The following is a 26,205-nucleotide window of genomic DNA, read 5'->3' on the forward strand; positions in this document are numbered from 1 at the left end:
ATGGAGCAACCGGGAAGGGTTATAGATCGAAAAAGGAACAAGTGCTTAGGAGAAGGGTTATCAAACTAGGCAGAGTTTGGTGGTAAAACCACAATGTGGGAAAATTTACTTGAGAGTTAGAAAGTGCAATGCTAAGAGAGCATCCCTATTCATTTTCTATCTGATTCCGGGACGGAATCCTTTTAAGGAGGGGAGACTGTAATAACCCCAATTTTTGGAAATTTTTGAAACCCTGATGAATAGTAACTTGTGCTGACAATGCTGATTAAGAAAAATTATTAGACCACGATATATAGGAGTACTATTATGGAAATTCTAAGATCGTATTAGTATTTCATAAAGTAAATAAGTGTATGTAAAGAATGTCAGAATCAAAATTCGAACACTTTGATTTTTCCCGAAAATCCACCAGATACCGAAAGAATTGAGTATAAGGTAACATGATTAAAAGGATTTTAATTCAAGGATTATAAGAGAGGATCATAAAAGGAATATAAAATATTGAGAAAGGTTTAGGGGAACCCAAGTAATAAGATCCCGGATATGATCCCTCAAACGATTAGTAAGAACGAACGATAAATGAGTCGTAAAATAATTAAACGACGGGTAATGCAAGAGAAATTAGTGCAAGGATTAAGGATGATAATCAAGCAACTAAGCAAGGATTAACATGAAAGATGCTTCCACCACCAAGTGATGACAAGTGGCAATTGATGAAGTCACCAAGGTGATGTCATGCTTAGTCACACTCCACTCACTTTATTCAACCAATTAATCACCCAAATATCCCATTCACTTCCATTTTCCACCACAAACTCATTTAGCAAAGTAAAAACCCTCCCAAGAACAAGTGCTCTCGGCTTCTTCATCCTAAAGAAGAGAAAAATTCCAAAAATCAAGATTCAAGCTTTGTTAAATTACAAGGTAATTATCCAAGGTTCCTTATGATTAGTTATGGCTATCCTAGAAGTTTAAGCCTCCAATTCTTCATGAATCTCTTCCAATAAATCAATGAAGAAGATGATGAATAGTGTTTTCAAGATTACTAACTTTGTTTTCTTTGTTTTTCCTTTAAGATCCAAGCATTCCTAAGCTATCTCAAGGCTTCTTAAGGCTTCCTAGCTACTCTAATCACTCCAAGGAAGGTATAACACCTCCAAACCCTCACTTTACTTTGAGTATTAGGATGGTTTTGATTGTTATAGTAAATGAGAAGCATGATGCTTTTGTGTTTAGAGTTTGGTTGGAATTGTAATGATTTTGGTTATAAATCTTGGTTGTTAGTTGATGAACCTTAAGTATAGTTAGTAGCTCTTGTTTGAGATTGAATAAGTTGGAAAAATCATGAGGTTATGGACTGAGTTAGTAAGGTTTGGATGAAGTTTGGCGGTATTGGTGGTTATGGGTTGATTTATGGTTGATTTATGGGTTGATTTGTGGTTGATTTGTGGTTGATTGGAGTAGTTTAAACTTTGGTAATCGCATAAACATAGCCGTCGTAATGCCCGATTTACCTTAGACTGTTTTGTGCTTAACTTTTACACCCCAAGACTCACTTCCATGAACTTACCATTACCATGTTTAGATATTTCATGTTACGAGCTTCGTTTTGATATGTGGTTCGCTTGAATCCGATGTACGGTTTAGGAGAAACGACCGTTTTAAGTAACGGCATTTCGCGAACGAACCATTACCCCTCGCCTTACTTTGAAACCTTGGTTAAGGCCCTTAAATGACTAATTAGAGTATGAAACAATTATGGAAAGTGGATTAGGCAGTTTATAGGGTATTCGCGAAAGCATCGCCTTAAAATTCGTAACGGTTAATTTATTAAAAATTGTGGAGTCGAGGGTACTCGAACGACTTATGTGATTTGTTAAGCATGAAAATGACCATAAGCGAACGTTAGTGTTCAATTGGTTAAAGTCTAGTTTTTTAAGCGACCGGGGTTTAATTCTGACTTATGTTGTTGTTCATAGGTTATCGGACCCACTCTAAGCTTAAGTCTATCCGGGAACACTCAGGCAAGTTTTCTACCCGTTATACTGTTGTTGTGATGTAAATATATGTACATGAAAATATATGTACATGACTTGTGATAAGTGCATGATTGTGATTAGCAAATTTTGCGATATATTGGAGCATGCTAATATGGTATATATGCATGTCTGTTTCGTAATCTTGATATCTAATTGTTGATTCAAATGCTTATAAGTTGCATAATACCTATGCTAGAGATAAGCAGTAGTTGTGTATACCCTTAGTATAAGGGACCCAAAGGTGAACATTTTCTAAACCGGGAGTCGATGTTCCCGAGTATAATATATATATATATATATATATATATATTGATATAGTTTTCAAAACTATTAATCGAATAAGGTTTATTCGATAACTTTATTTTATTTAATGAATATTATTTTGAATATTCATTCGAGGACTTATGACTCCGCTTACTTTATTTAATGAATATTATTTTGAATATTCATTTGAGGACTTATGACTCCGCTTATTTTATTAAATAATATTCTTTATTTTATTAAAGAATAATGTTTCGATAATCAAACTTATTTTCGATTATTCAAATAAAGATCGTGCTTTCGTATAAGTATATCTTTGGTTATTTACTATTCATTTCAAGTATGAGTTGGAAAACTTCTACTTCAATTATTTTTATAAAGATTATCCTTATGGGAATATTATTTAAATAATAATATTAATATATTCAAAATGATTTTTAAAAGTTAGGGCGGATCCCAAAACTCATTTTTATATTTAAGATCTTCCTTTCGAAGGGGATTTAAATACTCGCTCAAAACCTGAAGGATCCGGCTCTGTGGTGTATTTTACATTCGCAACGAGGTTGCTGTTTTGAGAAAGCAATTTGATTACTTTCCCAATGTTCGGGAAGTAAGCCCATCTAATTGAGTCGGCATAAGCGACAGGCCAGGGTACGGTCTAACAAAGTGTAAGTGGCTGGGTGGCAGTCCATCAACGCGTAAGAGGCCGGGTGGCGGTCCAACAAAAGGTCCTAATGCGGCCAGGGTGATGACCGGTGGGGGATTCGTCCATCTACTAGTAGAAAAGGTTACTTATTGGTATCTTTTCCTGATCAGCAAGATATCAGGTTTATGCCAAAATTCTTTTATTTCCAAATTCATTGGATATTACAACTCTGTTCATACTTTACATGACAGAGGTTTTCAGGAAATGTATGATAGATGTATATGGATATATATATCGGGACTTAATGAAGTATCTCGTAACTTCATTTCTTTTGAATGATATTTCAAATATTGAATCTATTCAAATCTAATCTTGTAGTCTCATTTATGTGATGAACTTTTGAAACTGATTATAACTTGAACGGTGGTAGTTCAAGTAATATTCGAAAAAGATATAAGTATATTGGAGTATCTAGTAACTTCATCTTTTCAACTTATATCTAGTTAATGATTATCTTGTGCATGACAAAGATTTTCAGAAAAATGTTGAGACAAGGTTAGATATATGAGATCACCTTGCAATGATATTTTTATACAAGTTATAAACTGGAACTCTATGTATATTATGCATGGAAGAGGATTCTAAGATTTTGAAAAGTATATATACTTATATACTGAATATTTTGCGACTTGGTCGCATTAAGATATCAAACTTGGTTCATTTCTTCTTGACCAAGACTTTCATGAGTACTATGAGAATGCTCATATATTATTAATTATTATACATATTATTTCAGTGGGCTTGTTGCTCACCCTTACTTTCTTCTTTCATCACACAACAACAGATAGACAAGATGGACATGACCAAGCTCCCAATTCATGAGCGGATAAGAAATGTTCAACAGTTTCCTGTAGGCGTTGATGCCGTTGTAGCTGAGGTAGGAACTACCAATAGGCTAGGCTTTCAACTTTTGTTGTGCCAGACTTATGTATATTTATGAATTGTAATAATGGCAAGGAATATGTAAATTTATTCAGAAACCCTTTTGAGGTGTAATGGCTTATAATTGTGGAATAAAATGACTTGTGTTATTTTTTGGATATTCATCTCTGAGACCATAACTTGTGGTGTGTATGTGTATTGTGGGGTCACAGTACGCAGTAGTTGGTTGATTATTAAGATTAAGTATTATTAAGGGAAATGGAACTCGTGACAACCCGGATCCCCGACCCCGAATTTGGGGGTGTTACAGGAAGACCCAAGTGCATTACTGGTATTAAGTAATATGCATCAGAAAAGCAAAAATAAATATTTTTCTTGGTGACTTTTCACACTCTATGATTATTGGAGAAATACTCTGATAATAGCATGAATTCTGATAAGCAGTCGTGACTCACTTACACTGAGAAGCCACTATAAAATGGAATTTCAAAAGATGCATAAAATGAGCACAAAACAGTTTAGGTGGACTCATACATGAACTCATTCTAAAGTAGACTTCAGAATCATGACAGGTTTTGAGCAAAATCCTTAGTTATGCCTTATTTCTAAGATGTACTGAAGTGAATCAGACTTTAATCTTTATCTGATATTTAGCTTACTGCACACACATACACTCCATATGAATGATGAAAATTACTGTGGTGATAAATGTTGTTTTAGATGAACGTTTAAGTGTCAGTTGCATAAATTCTGAGGACAAGTTCTGATGGAAGTTCTGATGATTAAGTTCTGAAGAAACGAAATCAGAATTTGTGTGAAGAATTACAGAAATAGGCATTCACTTTTTGAGTTAAGAAATCATGTTGTGATGACTGTTAAGTTCTGATATAAGTCTAAGTTCTGATATTAAACTCTGATTCTTTACTTGACTTTACTTGACTTATTTGTGGTTAAAATCTGAAACAGTCTTATTTAAAATCAGAATATGTTTGGGTGAGATATTAACAGTCAACATAATTTCGGTTAGTGGTACACGTCTATGCACAGTAATTTTTACTTGTTTCGTGTGCGCATTAAATCCTGTTTTAAACTTCCAATAGCTGTTTTTATTCTTATCAGTCTAGGGAGACGAGGTAGAATTATTTCTACCTATAACCATTCAATTTTCCTTGCGTCTCTTGGCATTCTATTGGCTATATAAACCAACACCTCATTCCAGCCAACACATCTCTCATTTTCTCTCAAACTCTCAAACTCATTTCTTTTTCACTCATCACAACCATGGTTCACTTTAACTTAGTTCTGAACTATCACACTTTCACTATGAATTTGGGGTGTCCTGAATGGCAACAGGAATGGCATGTCACTGCCATTCCTAATGATGTCTGGGACTCAGTTCCCCAAGAGGTCCGCACAGACCTCTTGTTCTTCTACATGGACTACCATCGCCATCTTGAGCGTCTGGAAGAGGAACGGAGGGAAGCTCTCTGACAGCAGTAGCGAATCATTCGTCTCGCTGTTCTTTTTGTTGAGAGTAGAAAGAAGAAATAATTGTAGCTTAGGACAATCTTGTACTTTTAAGCTTGTAATTTAAATTTCATGAAATGTATTTGTTCAATATATTAATGAAATTTTATATTTATGCAAGATTTTGTCTCTGAGTCGTTTGATATTCTGATAACATTTTAAATCCTGATATTAACCATATTCTGATAACCTTTTTAGCTCTGATACAAATCAAGTTCTGATTCTGACGTGGCAGTATTTATTTACTTGGTTTATTAATGGTCATTCTCTCATTGGTTATAATTTTACAGAATATTGGTAAGGCAGTAATAATTTTAAGTGGGAACAGTTTTTACAATTTAAAATAAAAACTGAACAACCTTGATTAATGGGATTCCTTGGTAAGTGGAACGGTTTTTCCTTGAAAAACTGCATGTGATAAGTAATGATTACTGAATACCCGTGCCCATTAATTATCTTTACTGTTGCATGTCTGACAGGTGTCTCAACGGTTACTTTTACTACCGTGTATAAGTAAAAGAGAGAAAAGATTATAATATCTTTTATTTACTTTCATATTTTCTCTCTCTCTTTTTACTTTTATTCTCTCTCATCTACTGACGATTTTTCATACAGCCATTTCTCAAACACCGTACAGGCAATTCTCTTTCTCACAAATTCTCATGGCACCCAAGGACATAATTTTCGATCGAGCTACGTTTGTTCCTAATAACTTCTCTGCTATTCTTAGCACGTCAGAAGCACCCTCTGAACTTCACTTCATTCAGGAGTTTCTTGCTAGTTCTGATATTGGGTATGCTCTGACTGAACCCGAAGCAGTCTCTGGTACTCAAGTACTGGAGTTCCGGAGAAGCGGAGTATATGATGATGGTGGTGCTCAAGGGTCCCCAAGTATTATTTTTTCATCAGGGGAGGATGAGTATGTTGTGACTTTGTCTACGGTTCGCCAAGCACTGCAGCTACATGAGAACTGTGTTTATTCTACTGTTGACGACCCAGTTCTTCAAAACATGATGGCCAGTCTGGGATATGAAAGGACATTAGCAAAGCTGGGCCAGTTGAAGAGATCTTTCATAAGGAGGGAATGGAGTTTCTTCTTTGATTACATAACTAAAGCTTTTACAAACAAATGTTTCAATTTTGATGCAATTCCCATATTCAGCCAACAAATCGGGTATGCTCTTATAAATCGAACTAATTTTGACTATGCAAGTGTTGTTTTAGGTTTTATTGGGGACAGAATGCATGAAGATAGATCTACTGTTTATTTTGCTAGATTCTGTCAGCTTATTTATAGTTTTTGTTGTGATAATAAGCCCCAAGGTTATGGTGAATTAATTTCATCATTCAGAATAGCTAAAAGAGCTTTTACTGACTTATTATCTACTGATAATAAGAAGACTGTGTTAAGACCCCTCTTAATTCCTTTATCTGTCAAACAAGCCTTAATAACATATGATCCTGTTAAGTACACTGCATTATATCCTGATGTTCAACCATCTGAACCTCATCCATCAGCACCTACCACCTCTACTCAACCACCACAAACTTCTCAACCTCAACCTTCAGAACCTACAGTGCAGCCTTCATCTTCCAAACCTAAGAGGACTAAGAAATTACCTCAGACACAACAGAAGAGAAGGAGATTCATTCTGCGAGATGAATTAGATGCTGAGGAACAGGTTCCTGTATCAGAACCTGTTGTTCAAGAAGCTGAGAAGGTCTCTTCTCAGAAGGATGTTGATATTGGGAGTTCTAGGCCTCTAAAAAGGCTTAGAAAACATAATTCTGATGATACAACTCCTAAAGTCACCTTAAAAGCTAAAAGATTCAAAACATTAGCAAAAAGGCTTGAAGATTCTGGTAAAGGAATGGAAGCAGCAGCTAAGGAAGGAGATCAGGAATCTCTGATCTCACAAGACCCTGTTGAAGCTCACAATTCTCCTAGTATTGATTCAGACCCTCATGCTACTCATCACTCACCACTACATGAGCCAGAATCTACTCACATTCCTACACCTCCAGTATCTCCAGTAAATGCTGATACTCAGGGGCCAAGTGATGAAATTGACATTCATAACTTGGAAGTGCCTCAGGTTTTGTATCTAGAAGCTCCACCAACTCAAGTCACTCCACCAATAACACCAATTCTTGATGCTGATTTTAATCCAGAATTGCCTACAACACCTTCTCTGCATCTAGATACTGAAGATCAGATTTTAGGTGAGCATCAGAATATGGATGTTGATCAGAACTTAGTTGGAGATCAGCCCTTATAGGATGATGTTGAAGCCTCCATAGCTTCTCATATTGTTCTTTTATCAGAAGATGTTGAAGCTGTTGACTCTGTAAGTTCTGATGCTGCAAATGTTGATGCTACTGGTACTGCTGCTACAAATTTAGATGCTAATGCAGCTGGTCCTTCTGGACATGAACCTCTATAAGCTCCTTCAAAAGCTGAGATAGTCAAAAAGTTTGTTACAACGGAAGCACCAGTACCTTGGAGAGAAACTCCTAGAGGACAGGAGTGGACTAAGGAGTGGAACACAGTTACCTTTGTTCCTTCTGAAAAGATTCTTGTTGATCACTTGGCAAAAGCTGATGAGATGCTAGTTAATGATGATTTCAAAACTCAGCTCAGAGTTACTGCACTAAGTACAAGGCACCTTCAGGGTCAACACTCTGTCACTCAGGCCAAGGTGGACAAGATTCAAGAAACCTTAAATCAGCAAGATACAGTTTTCAAGTTGGACAAGAAAAGGTTTTTCAAACCTTCCTTTGACAAAATTACCAACATTGAGAAAACCCAAGAGAAACAACAGTCTTGGATTGATGAAATTTTGAAAAATCAAGCTTCTCAGCAAACTCAACTCAATGAGATTCAATCCTCAGTGGAATTGCTTCTCTCTCTTCTTTTACCTGCTGATGCCAAAAAGGGGGAGAAAGTTATTAAGTCCAAATACAAACCGACACTGAAGAAAAAGGATGATGGTAATGACCCGGGAAACTCTGGAATGGGTGGAGGTCATGGTCAAGGTGGAGGTCTTTCATCAAGTAAAGCTGGAACTACAAGGCATAGAACAAGTTCTGATACTGGGAGAAGAATAACTTCTGATACTGGTAAAAGGATAAGTTCTGATGAATTTTTGGAACTTGATGAAGAAATTTCAAGACAGTTGTTTCTGAAAGAAAATCGAGGAATGGACTTTGAGAGTCTAATGGAAGAAGAAGCTAGACTTAAGTTAGAAAAAGTCAACTTCAAATCTGAAGCTTCTGTTGTTAAAAAAGAAACTTCCTACGGCTAAAGATATTGTGATAAAAGAAAGGACAAATCCTATGGCAATCAAGGCCAAATCACAATTGCAGATAGATCCAAGGTCCAAGGGCAAAGAAAAAGTTGGTGAACCTGTAAAGGTTTATGTGCCTCCTATGGATGAAGAAATTTCTGATGAAGATGTTAATCTTACTCTGACTTCAAGGAAGATTTCTAAGACAACCTCTGACATGGCTCAAGTTGTTCAGAGTTAAGATATAGTTAGTTCTGATATAACAATGAAGCAAGCAACCTCTGACATAGCTCAAGTTGGCTTGATATCAGAAGATAAGTCAAAGGAAACCTCTGACATTGCTCATGTTAAATCCTCAAAGTTACTCCTACCAGGATTCACTAAAGCCAAACAGACTCAACCTTTGAAGACTGCAGCAAGTGGTTTTGAAGTAAGAGTGGTTACTGGAAAGGAAGCAAGAGATAAATCTGGATTGGGTAGTGCTGATGAAAGAAGAGTACAAAACACAACCAATGATCCAACTTCCTTAAGTGAACCAGGTATTGGAGCAACTCCTGAAAGATTGAATCAACTAGAATCTGTACAGATGGTCTACCATACCTTCTTGAAAGAACACATCTTGTTATATTTCATGACAGATGGAAGGGTTTACCATATAAGGGAAAATGCTATACCACTGAAGTATTTTGAGGAACTAGAACATGTTTTATTCTTACTTCAAGTGAAGGACGGATTAACAGAAAGTGCTGCAAATTATTTGAAGACTCAAATTCAGAGACAGAAAAGGCTCTATTCTGTAAAGTCTGACAGCACATACTGTCCCAAGTACAGAGATCACAAGGGTGATATTGTTGATATGAAGCCTAATACTGCAAAGATCAGAACATATCTTGGTATTAAGGGACTTGAATTCAATCTAGAGTCTAAGAAAGCCTATGTCATCAGACTAGATCAGGAGTTGAGAAAAGTAAAAATTAATGATCTCAGATATGTTTTTCCAAACTGGTGAAGATACTGCAGAACTCAAAGATGCTAAAAGGAGGATGATTGATGAACTCAGATATGCTGAGAGATGTTTGTTAAAGAACTATCTCAGAACAACTCCTGACATCGAAGAGATCAGAAAGTGAAGCCTAGTCAAGATCTACAACTGCTCAATTTCTGATGTGTATACAGATTGAAGTTGTTATCAGAAGTTAAAGTTGGTAAAGCTTTAAGGACTGTAAGTTGTAGTTATCTAGTCATATTCTCATGCATTTGTACTTAATGTTTTTGACATCATCAAATATCTGTTAAACTTGTATATTATGCTAATTTATAAGTTGGGGGAGATTGTTAGATATATTTGATAATGTCATGTCTAATATGATTTGTGTTTGGTTTTCAGATCTTACTTAAACATGACAAATCAGTACTTAACTGAAATCAGCACTTATACTGAAGTCAGAACTTAAGTTATCAGTACTTAAGGTTCATGAGATATTTATCAGGAGATAATATCATGACTTAAAGGAAACTTTCAGATACGAAAGGCGGCTGATTGAAAGGAAAGAAGATCAAGACAAACGCAAGAAGAGATATGCATGAAGAAGGAATTCTATGAAGAATAGAATACTTGGAAAAAAAGATAACTGATTGATATATTTTAGGAAGCAAAATTATATTCCATATCAATTAGCGATTATCTTATAACTGTGTAGTATATAAACACATACATAGGGTTTACACTATAAGTGTTATCATTATCGAGAATATTATTCATTGTAATCCTAGCAGCTCTCGTGATATTTGTTCATCACTGAGAGAGGACAGTTCTACATTGTAACAGAGTTTAATAAAGTTTGTTTTCTGTTACTTGTGTTCTTTGAATTCGATTTGATTGTGATATACACTGTATTCAACCCCCTTCTACAGTGTGTGTGTGTGACCTAACACGATACCTGAGAGATAGACGAGAAGGATCCAACATTTTTGATGTTTCTATCACGAGGCAAGTCATAATTTTTTTTCATGTACCATTTTTACGTTTAAGAGGTCATAGGCCCTGGCCAAATTTAGGATTGTCTTTTACATGCCAACCAAGAATATGTCAGTATTACATGTTCTTGACTCCTTCATTTCCTTGCTTTCCTTTTTTTAATAATACAACATCAGATTTTGATGTTCTTGCCAGTTTTTAAACTCAATAAGCCAAGTTTATCCCATGTATTTATCCTAACTAATCATACAAGAAATGCACATCAGTTGAATATTTTTGGTGTTATGTTAAACTGCAGAAACATCTATGTATTGTAAATATTGAATGAAAAGACAAATAACACATATTATGCTTAATATGTTAAACTGAATGTGATGACTCTGAATCAGAAATGAACTTGGTGCCAGCCATTTTATGGTCAATGAGCTATTGGCGCGACGGAAAACTTCAAGATTATCATCTACACTTCATCCAGGTAGTTAAGTGACTTACTTTATTGATTTATAAAAAATTGAGTAACCTGCTAATATTTTTGAGATCCATGTTTGTTTGAATTCAGACTGAAATAAGATCACAATTAAGTTTTATTAAATGATCGGTGTAAGATATTATTCCTTTTTACGAAAAGAGCACATCTTAAGTCTAATTTATGTTTCCATTAACAGGTTGAGATTCATACTTGCGGGTTTCGTCATGTTATGTTGAAGGAAGAACATATGCAAATTTATATCCTCAGATGCTCAAATTAAATGACTGACCTCCATCAAATAAGTTTGAAGATCTATTGCCTCGCCATTGTGACAACTTTATTAGTGCATTACCTTCCAGGCATACACAAATCATAGAGATGGTTTTCTCTATCTTTCTGTGAAGTTGCCACCTGATGTACTTAAACCTCATTTGGGTCCAAAGATATACATAGCTTATGGTGTAAATTATCTTGCTCAAACTGATAAGGTCAATATGGATGCTCAGGTTATCACATTTTCCCTCTTTCTTTGCTTCCTTAAACACGTCGCTAAACTACACAAAACAAACACTTAACATTTGTGTAATGTAGGCTTTTAAGTTTCTCAAGCATTTTTTATTCTAGATTGAATAATTATAAAAAGTATATGCAATTATCTCTCAGTTTATATGTGGGGTTCAGTTTTCTCTTGATTAAGAGGCATATTAAATTGTTGGTAGAATTAAAATAAGGTTCTTCTAGAATTTTTAGGCTCGATTAATTCGTGTATTGTAAAAGTTTTAATAATTAAAGTAGTATTAGTAATCTACATTATTAGAAGGAAAATTGGATGATGAACATATTATAATGAAAGGAAATCCCGCTCATGTGCTGATGTGCAGTTTTAATCTCAAGGCACTCTTTCTCGATATTTGTAAATTGGTTGGTTCTTTACTAGGTTTACATAAATTGCAGTCTGCTACAGAGGTAGTAACTGATATTTAGTAGTTTAAAGGTACTTCTTTCCTCCCAATATAACATGTCTCATTTTAAATTTTACACATCATGAATCTTTAATTAGACATCAGATAAATATTTTTATCTCATTTTCTATAAGTTGAATTAGATTATTAGTCTATAGCATGCTGGAGAAAATGGTACATTTTGCTGACTCTTCTTACATAAATTATTCTATTATTTGTCCCTGGAGAATTAAAGTGTATTGGAAATTATTTCTTTGTTCTTATGCTTTAGACTATGGTTATATGTAATTTGTTTAACCCACCAGCTTATTATTTTGATTTTATGAATTTATTTTAATATTATATTAAATAAAAGTTTACTTTTTGTATTTTGCTTATAATGTTTAAAGATCCAATTTTTGTTTAAGTTTATCCAAATTTAACAATGTTATTGAGTTCAATAATATAAAATTATAAGCAAGATCAATATTATTTAAAAGCAAATATTATCGCTATTGAGTCGATGTTCTGCAGTATGTATTATATTTTTGGACATGTATCAAGTTGAAATTTTAATTCAGTTACTTGAAAGCCTATGCTGCTTCAAATTGTCGTTTGATACATTAGTAATTCTACTTAGTATAATATACCTTCAAATTGGGTCTTCATTGTTTTTTTAAACTTTTATCTGATCTTTATTGTTAAATTATGTATTCTAGGTTTATTGAGAATTTTTCTAATCACGTTATTGTTGGTGTGCAGATAGAAGGAAAGGATGTAGTATATATGAATCAATATGATTCATCTTATCTTCAACCATCTGATGTACAAAAAAAGTTAAAGACGATTGTAGATAAAAGATTTATGAAAAGAAGTGAGTAATATAGTATGGACTCCGAACATAATTCTCTAACTGCAAGGTTTATTGATCGTGTTTTGTTCATCATATAGGTTATATAGGTTATTTTCCAGAAGTTCGCCAATCTGCATGGTCCAGTTTTATTACAATCAAATGGTACGGTTTGAATCTTCTTAGTTTTGAAAGTGTGCACAATGATTTAATTAATTTTGAATATGCTTAATCAAATGGTACCATTTTATATTATTATATAGAAAAATGAGAAAATGATTATTAGCCGTCTTTGTCAAGTTTTAAGTTCTTTAATGTTTGGTATATATCGAAGACTTTCATTCTTACAACAATGACGAGTATATTGTCATTTTTCGTACAACCTTGAATGCCCAATTACTGATATAAGAAGTTTGAATCATTAGGTTTATTCATCTATATTATCTTAAAGGTTACTATTGCCGATATAACTTTTACCCACTAATTTCCTAGGAAAAGTATGCTAATTTTGATGGAGACAATTTCTCCAGTGATTTTGAAGCAGGGGAACATGAAGAAAAGGTTGAGAGTGATGGTTGGATAAATGATATCTTTTTTACAGTCGGTAAAACCTCTCTCATGCATGTGCCTTCGACGTCAAAGGAGAAGAAAAATATTTTCCAATATTTTTATGAAACGGATTCTTTCTATGTGCTTTTTGGCTTTATCAAGTAAGTTTGCTTTGTTGTGAGATACCTAAATTTATTTTTATTGCTTAAAGTTCTTATAATTCCCCGTAGTTTTACATTCTTCTGATCATTGTGCACTTACTCATGACTTTCTTTGTGTTGTAAATGTTTATAAATTTATTTTATAGTCTGTTGGAGTCTGGATGGATCCTCTTATCATGAAAAATACGAAGATGATTACGGAGCCATGAACTGATCTCGACCTTATGTCCTGTTCACGGTAGAAAACCTGATATATAAATTTGTCAAATACGTACAATGTGCATTTTTCTCTCTGCATTTTGTCTTCATATGTTAAAATTTTCCGGTGGTATATCGTGTAGTAAGAAGTAGTTGCAAAATACAAGATTCACTTAATAAATTTGTTTAACAGTTTATAGAGTAAGGCAAACCTCTAATTTAGTTGATGAACGGGATGGTCGTGTCCATAGATCACCAAAACTTGACCAATTAAATTATAATTTGACAAATCCACCAGGTGGAGACAGTAACTTGAATAACTCTTTTGCAGATGGTAGCAGATGGTACATCTGGTATAAAGGAGATTGATCTTGAGGATCCGTTTGACATGTGTCATGATAAGGATCTTAATATAAATAGTGATAAAGAACGAATGTCTGAACACCTCCACTTGGATTTGGAGATGAGGTTGGTTGAAAATATTTTCACAGATGATCACACAAAAAGTTGATAGAAAATCTTCTAATATATATTCCAAGATGTATTGAGTTAATTAGAAGAAGGAAAGTGAATTGTTGTGTTTACTGTCCTCTGCCAAATGCTTGAAGAAGATGGAGTATTGTATTACATTTTACAAGTCTTTAGTTATTGTATATGTCCTGCAAGGTTTCTGCCACTTCTTTTTCCCTCGAAAGTGCCTTCCAAATATATTTTAGTATTTTAATTTTTGTTGTATTCCTTCTAAGAGAATTGATAGAACGCAAAAAAGGTAATGCCATTGCTGGAAAGAGAGAGAAGAAAACTGAAGCATGACGACAAACATTTTAGGAAAAGAAAAGCATGGGAAGTAGTCTGAATGTAGGCTGCCAAACTGGTGTTCAAGCAGGCTTATATTTTTATTATGATAAGTTTGTTTAGGATAAACTTTTTATTTACTATTATATTTTGTAGTCTATATGTTCATGACTCCTGTAAGTCTATAACTAACATCATTTGATAAGATTAAAAAAAGTTTTATAAAAATAAATATGTAGGTATTTATGAAGTCTGTACCTCCAAATTTGTGTTTATATTTATTTAGATTCATTTATATGACCATAAAATGTGTTTTTTCTAATTAATACGGTTCATATCTATAAGTGATGATATTGTTTTTGAATGATCACATTGTATTAAATAGAAAAGGATGCAAATGATATTTTTAAGATTTGTTAAAAGCGGTTTCTTTTTGACAATCAGATGTCAAAGATATATTAAATAGACTATTTTATATGTTTTTATTTAAAAGAGAATTTTAAAATAGTAAATAGTAAGCCAAACTATAGGTTTGAAATAACAAATCCAATAAGAAATATAACAAAGAACATATTTTTTTTTGTCCGAATTTACATAGTAAATATGTGAAATAAATAAATTTTAAAAATAATCAACTTATTTAAAATATATTTTAAAATAATTAGATATCAAATATATCATAAATATATTTAATATCTAATTATTTAAACACATTTTTAACATCTAATTTTTAAAAAGATAATTATCATAGAGTTTTAAAAATATTATTTTAGTGAGGTCCATGTAAATATAAATCTTATTTTCACGAGCTTCGATGTAATTTAGAATAAAGTTTTTTGACCAATAATATAGAAGAAAACTGAATTTTTTTTACTAAAAGTATAGATGTTATAAATCTTATTTTGATGCGGTGTCCATGTAAATTTATCATCCCCTTTTTTGACTAATAATATAGAAGATAAATGAAAATTTGTAAAGACAGTCATTTATATAAATTTTTAAGGGGTGTTTTTAAAAACGGAATTTATATAATTTATTTTCAGTATAACAATATAAGAAATTATATTATATGATTTGATAATCAATTATGTAAATTTCTTTTTGAGTAGATGATTTAAGTAAACTTTTTGATATCTATATAAAAAATTTATAAAATAGTTCATATAGATATTTTTATTATAATAAAAATAAAAATTATTATTATTATTATTATTATTATTATTATTATTATTATTACTACTACTACTAATACTATGAGTAAAGTGACTACGAGAAATTTTTAGCTAAGAAATTTTTTAAAATTATTTTCATTATATGCTCATTAAATCATTCATTTAAATCATTCATTACATGATTCAGTATTTTTAGTAAATTTAAATTAATTTATGTAATTATTTGCATAAGTTCATTAACTTTTAATTTCATAAGTTATATATAATATCTTTTTCTTCATATTCCGCATTTTCACCAATTATTTTTATTATTAAAATTTTTGGTTTAGAATTTGTAATAGCATCTATATAATTTAGTGAAAGATAGCCCTTTCATATAATTTATCCATATGGTATAACCTCTTATTTTACTATATTATGAGTATTGCTAATAAGTGATTCAGTTTTAAAAAAAAAATAAAGATACTTTTTTGTAAATTTAAGTTATACCGAGGCGATGGCATATTTTTTTAATATTTTTTGTTTTTGTATTTAATTTGAATTAAAATTTTAATATATCAGATTTATTGGTTTAAATTTTTAAAAGAAATGATTTGATGATAATTATATGTAAATACACGTATATGTTTCTTATGTTTTTAGAAATGTAAGTATATTTTATATTTATATATAACATGGTATCAACTTGATTAAGATGAACTATACATACTTTCGATTAATCTTTATTTTATAGAGATAATATAAATAATCTCTATTATACTTTTTAGGTATAGAAACGAAGCGGAAAAATAGTCAACGAATATTTTATTTTGATTTTATTTCAATTTTAAAAAATATTTTGTATCCTCTCATATACATTTTTAGTTGATATAAGAATAAATATCTTATTTTGATTTCATTTCAATTTTAAAATTATTGTATATACTCTAAGTACTTTTTACTTATAAAATACGAGACATTGTCGAATTGAGTTAAAAAATATTATAAAATAACTTTTATGCTAATTTGAGTTATAACAGAGCATTGTCACATTTTTTAACATCTAACATTTTTATATTTAATTTAAATTAAAAAATTTAGTATATGAAATTTGTTGATTTAAATTTTTTAAAAATATGCTTTGATAATAATTATATGTATATACGTGTGTATGTTCCTTATGTTCATAGAAATGAAAGTATATTTTAAATTTATATATAGCATGGTATTAACATGGTTAAGGTGAACTATACATATTTTCGATTATTTTCCATTTTATAAAAACATAATATAGATAATCTCTATTATACTTTTTAGTTATAGAATACGAGGCTTTGTCGAAAACGACGCCGAAAAATAGTCAACTAATACTTTATTTAATTTTTTTTCAATTTCAAAATTATTGTATATCTTTTTTTATACCTTTTTTAGTTGCAAAATACGAGGACGCCGCCGAGAAACTGTCAATTAATATTTTATTTTAATTTTATTCCAATTTAAATTTATATTATATCCTCTATTGTAGTTTTTAGTTATTGAATATGAGGTCTCATAAAAAACGAAGCCGAGAAACAGTCATTTAATATCTTATTTGAATTTTATTACAATTTCAAAATTATTTTATATCCTTTTAAATCTTTTAAGTTGCAGAATACGACGACGCCGAGAAACTGTAAATAAATATCTTATTTTGATTTTATTTCAATTTCTAAATTATTGTATATCCTCTATTATAATTTTTAGAAATAGATTACGAGGCATCGCCGAATACGAAACCGAGAAACACTAAATTAATATTTTATTGTGATATTTTCCAATTACAAAATTATTTGATATCATGTGTTATAACTTTTTAGTTGCAGAATATGAGACGCCGAGAAATTGTCAATAGATATATTATTTTTAATTTTTTCCCTAAATTATTCTATGTCCTCTATTATAATTTTTTAGTTATAGAGTATGAGTCATCGTCCAAAAGAAAGCCGATAAGCAATCAGTTAATATGTTATTTTGATTTTAATAGAAAAAGGTAATGTGAATAATCATATTAACTCCATTTTTAACATATTGTTACTCTGAAAATCAAAACTTTTGGTGTGGAATCCGAATGAAAAAGAGATGTATCAATTCTCTTCTTGCATATGCACTTTGAACATTTGTTACAGTCTTTCTAAAAATATTTTTCATTACTTTACTAAACGCATAAATCACTACATATATAGTTAATTATATCATTTTTTAGTTTGTTTAAATTTAATAATTTTATGGAGGAAATACATATTAGCTGTTACATTATTTCAAAATATTGTGCACTGCACATATTTTTGAAATTAACATTTTATAAGTTTCCTAATAATGCGATGATCAAGTAAAATATTATATTTTTAAAATAACGTTAAATTAAAATTAAAATGACCAAAAATAAATTGTAAAAACATTCTCAATTGGTCACTATAATAAATAAAAAATAACAAAAATTTTGGCTAGAGCACTTGTAACGTAATATTTGGAAGAATACTATTTCATTTTTTAGTACAATCCAAAATTATGACTTTTACCATCAAATTAAAATTTAAATTATCAAAATAAATAGAAAATATTTTTCTTATGTAAAAATATGAAAATTAGTGGCCGCGAAGCGGCCTTAGGGTCCGGTTATAACAAATGACCCCTTAGTTTTAGTGTTTCTTCTTTCAGACTATATAGTAATTGAATCGTACAGAGCCGTTTAATCTCCTGGTGGCTGGTTTTATACCCTTGTTGCATATTTGTTTGCTATTTCGCTGATCCGGTTTCACCACAAATTCTCAGCTTCTTTCCTCCGATAACAATGGTATTTTTCACTCTATATTTAATAATAATAATAATAATATATTCTTACTTTTTTGTATTACTACTTTGTTTCACTGCTGATTGTTTCTAGGGTTTGTTTGTAGTATCATCTTTAGTTGCCTTCTTCATATATCTATGATGTGATTCTACTTTTACTCACTTGTGATTCGTTTCCAAAATGTCGATTTTCGAAACACATGCCATTTTTTTAAGCGATTACATTTATTTATAGGTTTTGCGATTATGTACTTGTTGTTTATTTGTCGAGATCCTGGTTGTTTTTTTTTTTGGTTTTCCTAATACTAGTGTGCCTATATAAAACGGTGCTGTTTAATTATAGAGATTCTAATTATTTTGGGGGGTTTTTTAGTACTAATGTGCTCACATAAATCCTTGCTGTTTAGTCATTGAGATTGTAGTTTTTTTGGTTTTAATTACTACTAATGTGCTCGTATAAATCCTTGCTGTTTAATTATCGAGATTGTAGTTTTTTGGCTTTATTAGTGCAATGTGCTCATCTGTGCTGTTTAACTATCGAGATTGTAGTATTTTTTAGTACTAATGTGCTTGTGAAATTGCAGTCTGGCAGGGGAGAAAGAGAAAGGTCTCGAAGAGACTATGTTCCCAGGTCGGAAGAGAGGAGTCGTCCTGGTGGCAGTCGTACCAAGGCGCCGCCATCGAGGCATCTTTGGGTAGGAAGTCTGGCTCATGATTTATCTGAGAGAACTTTGAGTGAACACTTATTGCGGTTTGGTGAGCTTGAGAGCGTTGCTTTTTTACCTGGTCGGGGCTATGCTTTTGTTAATTATAAGTACGAGGAAGATGCGTTTGCTGCATTTAGAGCACTTCAAGGGTTTATTGTCGCGGGCAATCCGCTTAAGATTGAGTTTGCAAAGTCGGTTAGTCTTGTACACCTTTGGATGCTTTGTTTACCACTTTATTTGATTTATTGTGTACATTCTTTTATTTTATTCTTTTGTATGAATGGTTTGTTCATTTGTAGTCATGTATAGTACAGTGTATATTTAAGGACACGACCATAAGACAAACATGTGCAGTTGGAAAAACTGACATGGTCACAAAAATTACTAGGCAGAGAAACTCTAAGTGTTCTAGTCTCTCAACAGATAAATAAAAACTTCCCCTATTTATCAGCCTTTTCACTTGCAGAAATGTTTATCTTAAGTCTTATATTTAAAAACAAACTATGATAGACCTATAACGATACTGATTCATTAACATCTTTCTCCATGTTACTTGGAGTTTTTTGCTTACATTAATTATTCATAAGCCCGCAATACTTTACTACAAACTTGTAACCCTAATTAAGTGGGAGGTCATTTAATAATGCATTGTTGGGCCTCAAAATACAGGGCTGCCACGTTGAAAATGGAATATGATTAAAATTACCAACACACTTTAAGTTTAGCAAGTTAAGCAAGCATCAAAAGAAAGACCTCAAATGGTTGCAAATCAATCATTCTGAATATAATTCTACAATAAAAGTTGGTTGTACATACCTTTTCATTTGGACAAGAAACATAAAACTTTAAGGCCGGCGAAGATACATTTTTTGTCTTGATAATTTAAGAGGCTAACACAATTCTTCAAGTGGCCAGTTATCCCTTCATTCATTGGTGATTAATATCTAGTTAGCAACCAGAAGTTTCTCTCCTTCGAAAAAGTCTTTTTGCATACCTAGATAACTTGTTCTATTAGACTGATTAATCTTGTATATAGTATTTTCTCCTCTGTCTACGTCTCCCGTAGTTGCAATATGCATTTCTGATGGATAGCATGCACTACATGTGGTCATTTGTAGACTGTAGTTCAAACAAGTTCAGGTATTTCTGAAGCATAACAATTATATCATTTGCAAGCCTTTCCCTTGAAATGAAATCTCCCTTCCTCACATTTGTTGAAACAGTTCTGCTACTGCATTTACATACAGAAAGCAAACAATTATGCTTATCATAATTACATTCAATACTATCTCTAGCATGTAATGCGCTGATGCAGTCCTACAAGTAAGAATTAACAAAGCTACTTTGATATATCCAGTTTGCTTAACTGTGTCACTATGACAACCAATATTATCAATCTTGCAGGGACCACTTAGTAAACCAATCCAATCGCAGAGAATTACGAAAAAGTAATATATTTTAAGAATGCGAAATTGCCAGTAATAGGTTTTTGTTGAATAGAAATGATATGTTACAGATGTTTTGTGGTTTATGAGGAAATTCAATTTGTAGTGAACACTCATCTGTTGGAGGACAACTAGTTCCGTAGAAGGAAATCTCTCTTAATTTAGGACTGAAGGGTCAGGGGTGAATGCAGGATGTTGCATATTGTGATTAAGATAATTTTATTTAATATAATCTATCTTTTTATTGGGATCTCGTAGCTTCAAGTCTAAGAAGGCCTACTGATACTAATTTATGCTGATAGGCAATGGTAGGTAATAGGATGATGGACTTGCAACTGCGCTCTAAGTTGGTGTTTACCTTACAGGCTATTCAGCAATGTATGGGTGTGCAGTGATAGTGTCTTGATACTTAAACCAATCCTGCAGGTCCTCACTAGTAACAAGACATGACGTGATAATTTATCAATCTATGCCTACATAACAAAAGCTTTTGAAAAGATACTTATAAAAACCCCAATTAGTCTAAATCTAAGAAATGCATGTGTTAGCAATTCGAGACCATGTATGCTCGCTCTTGGCATGTTGGAGTTGACGATAAGTGAGTCACAACATGTGAGATCCTTTAGCGACTTTTCTCTTCTTTTTCTTTTCTGCATTTATATGCATTAAGGCTTTTAAAGTAAAAATGGAATACATAAGAGGGGTCTCCAAACTTTTCCATGTTTAACAGCTGCATCAGTATGGATGAATTCCAGTTTTGTTGCCATCTTCTTAGTGTCACAAAGTACTTGTTCCTAGCAGTGATGAAGTTTTTTTTAAGTTGTTTTGGGCCTCATTTGGTTTTCTTTTCAGTATGTGCAGTGATGTCGTTAACCAATAAGAACTGGTAGCAGGCTGTTATCAGCTTTGTAAATTATCATAATTTGACATCATTTATCCCAGCATATACTTGCTGATTAAGAAACTATAGCGAAAGCCAACAACTTTACAATGAATTTCCATATTAAGTTAAATTCACCCCAAGAATAGAGGTCATGAAACACGCATCAAGTACTATATGTTTGTGATCATTCTTCTTTCAGCTTTCCCTCCCAGAATTCGTAGTGAGGTTTTCTGATATACTGTTTTAAGCATGAGCTAATCACAATCATGCTAAAAACAAGATATCAGTTGTGTGATGTGACTAAAAGGGTTGGTGAGAAGCACAAATACTGAAGTGCTTATTTAGTAGTGTTACTATGTGCTGTTCATGTTCCACATTCCTGTAAAGATATGATGTATGAAAATGTATGAAAAGGGAAAACATAGTGCATTTCTTAGTGGCTTGAAACTCCAAAACAGAAATGCTTGCATTGTTAAAAGTTGAATCTGTCTGCCATGTGTTTGGTGAAGGAGCTTGTAACATAATTATGTTCCAGGATTTATGTTGGCTGCTCTCCCCCTTTCTCTTTAATCAGCAATATGAGTATTCCTCAGCCTGGACTTCCACCTTTTGAAAACTGAAACACATTGAAGAACAGTGTTAAAGACTCGTGATATAGAGGTTTGGAACCTAGTCATATTCTAAATGTTTGAGAATTTCTCTAACAAAAACACCAAATTTTAGCAAAGCCGGACAATTATTTCAACCCCCAGGTTTATAATCCCCAAAACTTTGAGATATGGTGGAAGTGGGCTCTTAAGCGCCCACAGTGAATGCAACATTTACCAAAAAAATGTTATGGAACACCGTGACTTGTGAAGTTCCAACTATGGAGAATCAAATGTTTACTTTAAGCTTATACATCAATTTCCTTATGTACCTATTCTTTTAGTTGCATCTCTATTGTTCCCAAAAGTTTACTTTTAGCTTATACATCAATTTCCCAATGTACCCATTCTTTTAGTTGCATCTCTAAAGTTCCCGTGAGTAGACTCTTGTGCGACAAACAATAACTGCTCAATTAGCCACAAAAAATAGAAGATAACAAGAAAAAACAATTTTATCTAATTGGTAGATCAAGATTCAAATGGACCTGGCCTCCTAGAAATGACTCATTGAGGTTCCCCGGTCTTACGTATAATTTTACTTAATGTTGTTTTATGTCACAGGAGAAGTCTTCAACTTCATCAGTCGACGAAGAGTACTCACTTTACAGAGATGATCAGCTCTCCTTTGCTAGAGGATCAGCATATCCACAGAAAGAACCTAGAGCACATCACTCTAGCCCTAGACCATTGTATTCTAACAAATCCAAAATAGAGGATAAAAATGTCGAACCTAGTGAAGTCTTATGGATTGGGTTTCCTTCTGTGCTGAAGGTGGAAGAAACAAATTTAAGAAAAGCATTTTCACCATTTGGTGAAATTGTGAACATTACAGCATTTCCTGGTCGCAGCTATGCCTTTGTTCGCTTCAGAAATGTAATGTCTGCATGCAGGGCTAAAGATACTCTTCATGGAAAATTATTTGGCAATCCTCGTGTGCACATTTGTTTTTCAAAGAGCGAGTCCCCTTCCAGTGGACGGGATCATGTGGATGCCCCTTCGTCCTCAGATATTAGGCGCCATGGACAGATAAAAGCTTTTGAGAAGTTGCGACATGATAAAAGGAGCTACGAGAACATATCTAGAGTTCCCAAAATGACGTCCCCTCATTTTATATCTGATATGGAGTCCCTGGATCTTGTTCTTGTGCCTCTCCAGAGGAAGGGTAATGTAACGCCTATCAGAGATGGTACACTCGAACGAGGTCTCCAAGATCTGGGTTCAGAATTAAGACCCCCACTGAGTATGTATGAGTACCAAGCTAGTCCTCCGAGGGGTAGAGGTGTCTGCTTTCGTGATTATTCTCCGCAAGAAATTCCGAGACAAGGTCAATTACATGAGGATGCTTGGGACTTGCCAGAAGATGCAATGCTTTTTCATGAATCTAAGAGATTAAAGACGACTTCTTTTCCACGTGAAAATGAACTCTTAGAGTATCCTTTCTGTGATCCTGAACAAGTAAAATGTGAGTTGCCTAGAGTACCCGATTATCTCCAGCTTGATGCCTATAATAAGAAATTTGATTCCGGATCTTTTGGGCGTGAACGGATCCTTGACCGAGTGCTAAATAACACGCAGCCATATGTTGAGAGGAGTGAACACTGGAATAAACCATATAATAATTTCCAGACTAGACCTGTTCAATCTCTTCCAAATCATGTTGAGTGGAAGAGATCAACTCAAGAATTACGGCACCACTCTCCAAATGAAGTTTGGAAATGGGAAGGAACTATCGCAAAAGGCGGAACTCCTATTTGTCGTGCTCGCTGTTTTCCGGTGGGGAAACTGCTAGATATTATACTGTAAGTGTTCAAATGTGTTTATTCCTTACAAAATCTCTATGAATTTGCCTTGGTTTATCTCCAGAAGATGCAATCTTTAAGAACTACGAGTTTTTTTTAAAAAAAAATTAGTTGTTATCTTTTGACTTTTATTATCTTCCGCTGCATTTTAGTCCCCGCTACTCGTGATCTTGTTATGATCAATTAATTTGTCCTCCTTTCTAAATATTAGACGTAGTAATAATAGAAGCTAGTGATTGCTAAAAAGTTATGGAACAGTATAATGATCACAACAGGCCTTTTGGATGGAGATCCAACCAATTAGGAAGATAATTGAGAAGCCACTAGCAAAAAATTTAATCAGCCATCTTCCAATTTTTATTTATGAAGTTGGATGGTTAAGCTCTTTTTTGGAAAATTTTCATTTTGCATCTGCTTTTTTCACCCAGCTACTCTAGTATATCTTTGTATCTGAAAAAAGATTAGCAATCTGGTAGAATTTGTTGCAAACACTTATTTGTATGTGCAAGTTATTATTGCTACACTGGATGTTGGTATGTATTTTTTATCGGAATTTACTTATGTCGCAGGCCTGACTTTCTGGATTGCACAGCAAGGACTGATCTTGACATGCTGGCGAAGCATTACTATGAATCTGCCAGTGCTTGGGTAGTCTTTTTTGTTCCTGGCAGCGACACTGAAATTGCATCTTACAATGAACTTATGAATTATTTGGGTGAAAAGCAGAGAGCTGCAGTTTCTAAAATTGACGAGAACACGACTCTATTTCTTGTTCCTCCTTCAGAATTTTGTGAGAAAGTACTAAAAGTTCCGGGAAAACTTAGCATCTCTGGTGTTATTTTAAGGTTTGAAAACTCTGGTCCCAGTATTGAGACTCTTCAGATTCCGCACAAGAGAAAAGACACAAGTTACGGGTCTTATGTGGCCCCTTTTCCAGATCAGGGAAACCCTGGAGCGAAGAAGGTACCTTTTCTCACCAAGGTGCCTAGTCCACCGCCTGAATCTTATGCAGGCTCCAATCATATGGTTAGAATTACACCTGTCGCCATAAATGATAACAGGCAGATCCATCAGCAAAACCCATCACCGGGGCCAAACTGGCCGGCACACAATCTGGAGAACCTCAATGCTGGTGCTAGAAACAGAACAACACAACCATCCAGTGGTCCCTCCGATTCTATCAGCCGAGAATACAACCCTGCAACAGCAACAAGTTATTCAAATTACACAACAGGGTTTTCTGGTAGCACTTCTACTGGGAGCAATAACCCCTCCTATGATGAAATGCTACCAACTTCTTTGTCTCTACTTTCTGCATCTCTTCAACCAGAAAAACTTGCACAGTTGACATCATCTCTTCTCGGGCAGCAAAGGCAACCGGGGTTTGTAACAGCAGGTCAAGATTTTAGGCACTCGAGCAACTCAAATCAATCAAATGTGCCTGTAATGTCTCAAAGAGAGCTTTCGGTTCTAGCCCCGGGGAATCAACAGTATCAAAATACAGGTACACGTGACAATGGAGAGGCAGACACACAGAAACGCCTACAAGCAACATTACAGTTGGCAGCAGCTCTTCTTCAGCAAATTCAGCAAGGGAAACAAAACTAAAGTTATAGCGATGCTTACTTTTTGCATGTAATTACAATCGTTTCAGAGATAATCGGATGTTTCACCTGGATACAAATCTCTTCAAAAGCTGTCGAGTTTTTAAGCGTGGTAGAAGATTTTAGATATGGTTTTTCCACATACAAAAGTTTTTCTTGTTTGGTTTGTTACTCCCTCCTTCCTTTCCATTTGTTTAAATTTGGGTTGGGTACGCAGTTTAAGAAAGAATAATGATAAAAGTGGAGTAAAATTAAAAAAAGTGAGTAAAATAGTGGGACCGGTTAATATTTTATGTATAAAGTGAGTATAGTGTAGAGAAGTACGGGATGTGATTACTTTTTATATTATAAAAATTTTACTATTTTTGAAAAATTTTGAAATGTAAATAATTAAAAGGTACATCTCAAAAAGGAAAATGTAAACAAATAAAAAGGAAAGTGTAAATAAATAAGAGAGCTAGATGGACTATTTTTTAGTTTACTAGAGTATCTCCAAT

General features: G+C 33.2%; 1 protein-coding gene across 1 annotated transcript; it reads left to right on the plus strand.

Annotated features, from left to right (window-relative positions):
- The first annotated feature begins 18,466 nt into the window (after positions 1-18,466).
- Positions 18,467-25,953, plus strand: LOC141708400 (flowering time control protein FPA-like). The gene is made up of 4 exons (XM_074512013.1): positions 18,467-18,627; positions 19,208-19,525; positions 22,867-24,104; positions 24,674-25,953. Exons 1-4 carry the CDS (start codon positions 18,625-18,627, stop codon positions 25,710-25,712), a joined length of 2,598 nt encoding a protein of 865 aa, XP_074368114.1. The 5' UTR covers positions 18,467-18,624; the 3' UTR covers positions 25,713-25,953.
- Positions 25,954-26,205: the final 252 nt, after the last annotated feature.

The sequence above is a fragment of the Apium graveolens genome, chromosome 2 (assembly GCF_009905375.1).
Source record: "Apium graveolens cultivar Ventura chromosome 2, ASM990537v1, whole genome shotgun sequence".
Classification (NCBI taxonomy): domain Eukaryota; kingdom Viridiplantae; phylum Streptophyta; class Magnoliopsida; order Apiales; family Apiaceae; genus Apium; species Apium graveolens.

What these genes read in the sequence shown, in the direction of transcription:
- LOC141708400 (XM_074512013.1), top strand. An exon ending in AGATTGAGTTTGCAAAGTCG is followed by an intron (nt 19,526 to 22,866) that starts GTTAGTCTTGTA and finishes TTTATGTCACAG; the next exon opens with GAGAAGTCTTCAACTTCATC. An exon ending in AAACTGCTAGATATTATACT is followed by an intron (nt 24,105 to 24,673) that starts GTAAGTGTTCAA and finishes CTTATGTCGCAG; the next exon opens with GCCTGACTTTCTGGATTGCA.